A 6,000-nucleotide genomic window follows, 5' to 3' on the forward strand; every position below is an offset into this window, starting at 1 on the left:
ACTTAGTCTTTATCTTGACATTGGATACTCTAACCTTCCATGGTGATAACTGCCCAGGCATTAAAATCAGAGGCTGTTTATTTCACTGGTGCTTTAAGCTGCAGTAACTAGTGTCGAGAATATTACAAAGGCAACATGCTGCTTACAAATCTAGGGTATTTGAGCAAAATGTTATCTTAGATGAAATCTAGAAGGTGAAGGTGACAGCATTAACAGCCAGCAATTTTTTTTCTTTTTTTTTTTTTAATTTGAAGTACAGTCAGTCTACACTGTTGTGTCAATTTCAGGTGTACGGCACAATAGTTCAGTCATACATGTACCTACGTATGTTCACTTTCATATTCTTTTTCTTTCTTGTTTTTAATAGGAACATACATATATTTGTTTTCATATTCTCTTTCAGTTACTATAAGATAGTAAATATAGTTCCCCGTGCCTCTATTCTTTTTCATTATAAGTTACTACAGATACTGAATAAAGTTCCCTGTGCTGTACAGTATAAACTTGTTGTTTATCTATTTTATATATAGTAGTTAGTATCTGCAAATCTCAACTAGTGATTTTTGAGGAGGCCTCGCATGTCAGGGAGTGGGCGAGGTACATGGCCCTCTTCTAACGTCCACAAGTGTTCTGCCAGTTGAATATTGGTGTTCCAATTTTGTAGATGAGACTAAACAAAAAAAGCAAACAACAACAAAAAACTGTCAGAGGCATCAAATAATGAGAGATGAAGCTAATATTTGAAACACTCAGCTCTATTTGACTCCAAAATCTGTACTGCCTTTGAACTATCTGTAAGCAAGAAATATCAAAAGGAATGGGGCAGGAGATAAATTTCCTCAGAGAGAATCCTATACCAAAGAGCTACTGTATACAACTGCAGTTTTTTTTTTTCCTTTCTCAAAGGTAAGCACTTACTGGGAAAGCGTTTTGGAAAGTCTGCATTTTCAGTCACCTGTGCTTATGTTCAGATGATTACGATTGTAGCTTTGGCACTTCCCATGTATTTTAGAAGTGTGAGTATAAAATAGGGTGAATGACGTTTACATTGTTGAGGAAAAGCTAAAGTCTTGACAAACACATGGTACGAAAACAGGGAACTAAACAACAATAGAATTGTAAGATTTATACTACCTTCAAAACTTACTACAAACTGACAGTAACCAAGGCAGAGTGCTATTGGCACAAGAAGAGACACAGAGCTCAATGAAACAGAACACAGAGTCTAGAAATTGACCCACATAAAGGTCAGTACATTTTCAACAAAGCTGCAAAGGTAATTCAGGAGGCGAAAGGATATTCTTTTCAAAAACAAGTCCTAGAATAACTGGATATCCCCATGAGAAAAGTAAATCTCAACTCTTACTTTACACCATATATAAAAATTAACTAAAAATGTACCGTAGACTAAAACATAAAAACTGAGGCTCTAAAACTTCTAAAGTAAAACAGAGAGGAAAATATTGAGACTTTAGGGATAGCCAATTCCATTTTTAGAGAGGACACAAAACATAAAAACAAAAAAAATAAAAATAGGTAGGTGAACCTGATTGAAATGTAAAACAGCTGCTCTTCAAAATATATCTTTTGGAAAATGGAAAATTAAGCTACAAGCTTGAAGAAAACAATTATAATACATCTATTTGACCAAGGGCTTGTATCCAGAATAAATAAAGGGCTTTTTAAACTCAATAATAAGTCAAATAATCCAATTGAAAAAATATTGAAATATTTGAACAGATACTTTATTAAAGAAGATATACAAGTGGCCAATAAAAACAGGAAAAAATGTTCAATATTATTACTCATCAGAGAAATGCAATTTAAAACCATAGTGAGATGCCACAACACACCTACTAGAATGGCTAAATGTGAACATACTGACAACACCAAGTGTTGGCAGGATGTCCAGCATCTGAAATTCTCATATTGCTGGTGGGAATGTAAAATGGTACAACTACTCAGAAAAGTTTGACATTTTCTTAACAAGGTAAACATACACTTACCATTTTGACCCAGGATACCACTCTCAGATGTTTATTCAAAAGAAATGAAAACATATGCCCACCCAAAGACTTGTACACTAACATTCATAGCAGCTTTAGTCGTAAAACGCCCAAACTGCAGTCAACCTCAACATCCACTAACAAATGCATAGATAACAAACTGTGGTAAAGCCACACCACAGCATACTACTCAGCAATAAAAAGGAGTCAACTTTGATACCACAACAATGTGGATGAACCCCTAGACAATTATGCTGAGTGAAAAAAAATCCAGACACAAAAGACTATGTACTGTATGATTCCATTTATGTGAAGTCCTAGAAAAGGCAAAACTTACCAAAAGTGGGGAAAAAATGGGAATGACTGGGAAGGGGTAGGGAACAGATTGGGAGTGATGGTAATGTTCTATATCGTGATTGTGGCAGTAGTTACATGGGTAGATATATTTGTCAAAATTCACTGAACTGTATGTATACTTAAAGGAGGGCATTTTATTATATGTAAGTTATACATCAATAAAAATGATTTTAAAAAGACAAAGAACGAGAGTGTGTGCAAGCAAGATAAGGGTCGGTGGAGTAAAGTAACCTAAACGAAGCCAGCCATCAATAACAGTGGGAGGATTTCAAGAAGGGGCGATTGTGGGGAGGGTATCGCTCAGTGCTGTAGAGAGCAAGCTTAGCATGCACGGGGTCCTGGGTTCAATCCCCAGGACCGCCACTAAAATTTTTTTAAATAAAAACTTAAAAAGATAAAGTATATATATGTGTGTGCGTGTTATATATATATACTTTATATATACATACATACGTATATACATATATATATATACACATACATACGTATATATATATATATATATAACACACACACATATATATATGGGCAATCAGAGCCCATAGTGAATATTTCAATCTGATCCTGGAAGGGAAAAGCTGCTGATGGCCACATGTTCACTACATGGAGAAATCTCTTCCCCAGAAGAGCAAGAGGCAGAGAAAGTAGGTGGCGGCTAAGGTGGAGGATGTTCTGAGCCCCTGATTCTTGGCTCTTGCAAGGCCTACTAATAACCATTCCCTCTCCTTTGGCCTTTTGAGTTTAAACTAGTTTGGTTGCATATCTGTCATTTGCCACCAGAAAAGTTTTTGTTGGCAGAGAACACTGAGCTTTGAAGAAGGCACGTCCTGGACTGCAGCCTTGTCCAGCAGCCAAGAGGAACGGAATGTTGGGGGAGGGGGGCAATGCTGGGGGAGAGGCAGCTCCTGCCTCTGGTTTGTAAACACAGAATTGACTGGGAAAATGAACTTTTGGTCAGTATCTGACACTGCCAAGAGAGGGGATGGAGGAAGAACAAACACCACAAGCCCTGTTCAGGAACAATGAGGGAGAGACCAAGGGGGCTGTACTTTGGATTTCCTGTGAGGTAGCGGGACCACAGCTATAGCTACCTTGCCAGCCTGCCCCAGCCCCAGGCCAGCTCCCTGTGTAGCCCTAGGTGGCAGCACTGGGCCAGGGAGGGTCCACCACAAGCACTCCTCGCCCTTCCTGCCTTCTCCTTCTGCCCTGCCTAGACTACCCCTTCCCCCATGATAGATGCCCTATCCCAGAAATGCTCTGACAGCCTGAGACTTGCCTAAGCCAGGGCTGGACAAACCCAGTTGTTAAGCCAGGGAGGACTGTCCTCCTGCATCTCGGTAACTTTTCACCATTGTCTTCCTTACAGCTACCCAGCCAAGAGCTCTGCTGACCCCCAACACAGGAAGGGGCCCCTCATGTTTATGTGCAGGATTTTTTTCTAGTGATAACTCACCTGTATTTAGAGCTGTGTCCTTAGGTACCTAACCTCATTTCACTTTCACAACAACTGCGTATTTGTTGTGAAAAAGCAATTTCTACAGAACTGAGGAAATTAGCTCAGAGGGGGCAAGGGATCACCCAGAGTCACACGGCACTGAGTGGTGGGTGGATCCCATTCTAGGCTGATTGTTTCTCCCCTGTATTCCCTCACCTCCCTGGTTTGTGGTAGGGATGGGAAGCATTGTACAGTTTAGAGCAGAAAAGATCTTTTTAGTTACATACCTGACATGCCGTGTGCCCCCTTCCCCTTCTTAGTAATAATCCATGAGCCCTGGAATTCTCCTTGACCTTGTTTCCTCCGCTGTGAACTGGTTCAACAACCTCTAGGCTAGGGGTCATGAACTTTTTCTGTAACGGACTAGCTGGTCAATTACTAGATTTGTAGGACACACACAATCTCTGTGGCAATTACTTAACCCTGCGCTTAAAGCCTGAAAGCAGCCATGGACAATGCTTACCTGAATCAGCATGATGCTGTTGCAAAAAAAAATTCTATTTATCGATGCTGACATTCGAATTTCATGCAATTTTCGTGTGTCAACTAGTCTTTTTTATTCTCTTTCATCCATATAAAGATGTACAAACCATTCTTAGCTTATCGGGCTGTACGTCAGGCAGCAGGCGGAATTTGGCCGGCTGGTTCTAGTTTGTGAACCCCTGCTCTAGGCTACCGGTTTCTGCAAGGGCGAAAGTTTGTCAGGTGCAAGGATGCCGCGGCAGGCGGAAGGCACTTTGTGGCCAGCCAGGCGCTGGGCTGCTTTGAGGTCTCTTAGATCAGGCAGTGCAGTATCCTGCGATGGCTGACCCTTGGCTAGCATCCTGTCCCTAACCTGGAGGGCCGGCCCCCACCCGGCTCCCCGTGCGTACTCACCCAGCGACCCCGCGCACAGCAGGACACAGATGGCGAGCCTCATTCTCCGCTGCGGGCACACGACAGCCACCCGGCTTCCAGGACCTCAGCCAGTTTTACCTGCCCGCAACGGGGCGGCTCCGCCTCCTCCCAAGGGTTCGCCCTCCCTTCCGGGTGGATCGCGCTCGCCACACCCCCACTCCTCCCCCGGGCCACTTGCCCGCCCACCCGCGGCTGCTCCCTATGCCCAGCGCCCTGAGCTGGATCTCCGCTCGCGGGCCAGGGGTGCGCACCCCGGAGGTACCAGCCGCAGCAACCCAGGAGCCCGCTGGGCTGACTGCCTTACTCCACAGAGAGAGAAACTGAGACCGGAGACCAGAGTGACCGCCTGGGCCCCAGGTTAGTTACTAGAAGGTAGGTTCCCTGATCCCCCCAGACATTCATGTAGACAAGCAACTCTTAGATGTACTGAACACAGACTCCTCGGGACTGAGGGGAGGTCGGCAAGGTGAAAACGGTGGACCCTTTCCCCAGGAAAGCATGTGCACACGTATACACTACGTTTTAAACACAATTTTCAGGGATCCTCAGACTCCTCCTCCGAAAGCAGCTCAGTTATCCACTCCGAGTCCCTCCTGCAAACTCTCCGGGCCCCCACCTCCGTGACACGGTCCCCTGCAACCTTCTGCAGCATGCTGAGGTCAGGCGAAGCGCTAAACCGAGAGGGTGGCTTCTACCCACCCCTGCAGCCTGCAGCCCGCAGCCCGCAGCCCAGTCTCCCTGAAGTCTGTGACCTCTGCCTGGGGGAAATCTTCTGAATTTAGATAGAGTTTTAAGAACTTTTTCTTGGAGTATAATAAACATACATAAAACTTCACATATCCTGAGAATACAATTTAATGAATTATCACCAAATGAGCACATGTGTGTATAAAAAGTACCCACATCAAGAAACAACGTTAACAGAGCTGGGATGCCCGTCTTCCAGTTACCTTCCATCTCCCCACAAAGACATTCATTATCTTGACTTCTAGCAACATTGACTAATTCTGCTGATTTTTTTTTAACATAGATATTGAATCACACAATATGTACAAATCTGTCTTCTTTCACTTGAGCCTATATTTGTAAGATTCATCTATGTTGCTGTGTATAGTTGGCCTTCAGGCAATGTTGGTGTCGCATATGACCCCATACTGTGTCTGCAGGACATGCTATTTATCTTTCCTGTTAATGACAGTAGTTTCCAGTTTGGGCTCTTATTGTGAGTGCTACTGTGAACATTCT

At 43.3% G+C, this 6,000-nt stretch overlaps 1 protein-coding gene across 1 annotated transcript in view; it reads right to left on the bottom strand.

Annotated features, from left to right (window-relative positions):
• LOC105063256 (inhibitor of carbonic anhydrase) overlaps positions 1-4,892 on the bottom strand; it is a 36,353-nt gene extending 31,461 nt beyond the window's left edge. The window contains exon 1 of the mRNA XM_010947721.3: positions 4,735-4,892. Within this exon, the coding sequence (XP_010946023.2) occupies positions 4,735-4,777 (43 nt within the window). The 5' untranslated portion in view covers positions 4,778-4,892. The remainder of the gene's footprint in view (positions 1-4,734) is intronic.
• Positions 4,893-6,000: the final 1,108 nt, after the last annotated feature.

Source organism: Camelus bactrianus, chromosome 1 (genome assembly GCF_048773025.1).
Source record: "Camelus bactrianus isolate YW-2024 breed Bactrian camel chromosome 1, ASM4877302v1, whole genome shotgun sequence".
Taxonomy (NCBI): Eukaryota; Metazoa; Chordata; class Mammalia; order Artiodactyla; family Camelidae; genus Camelus; species Camelus bactrianus.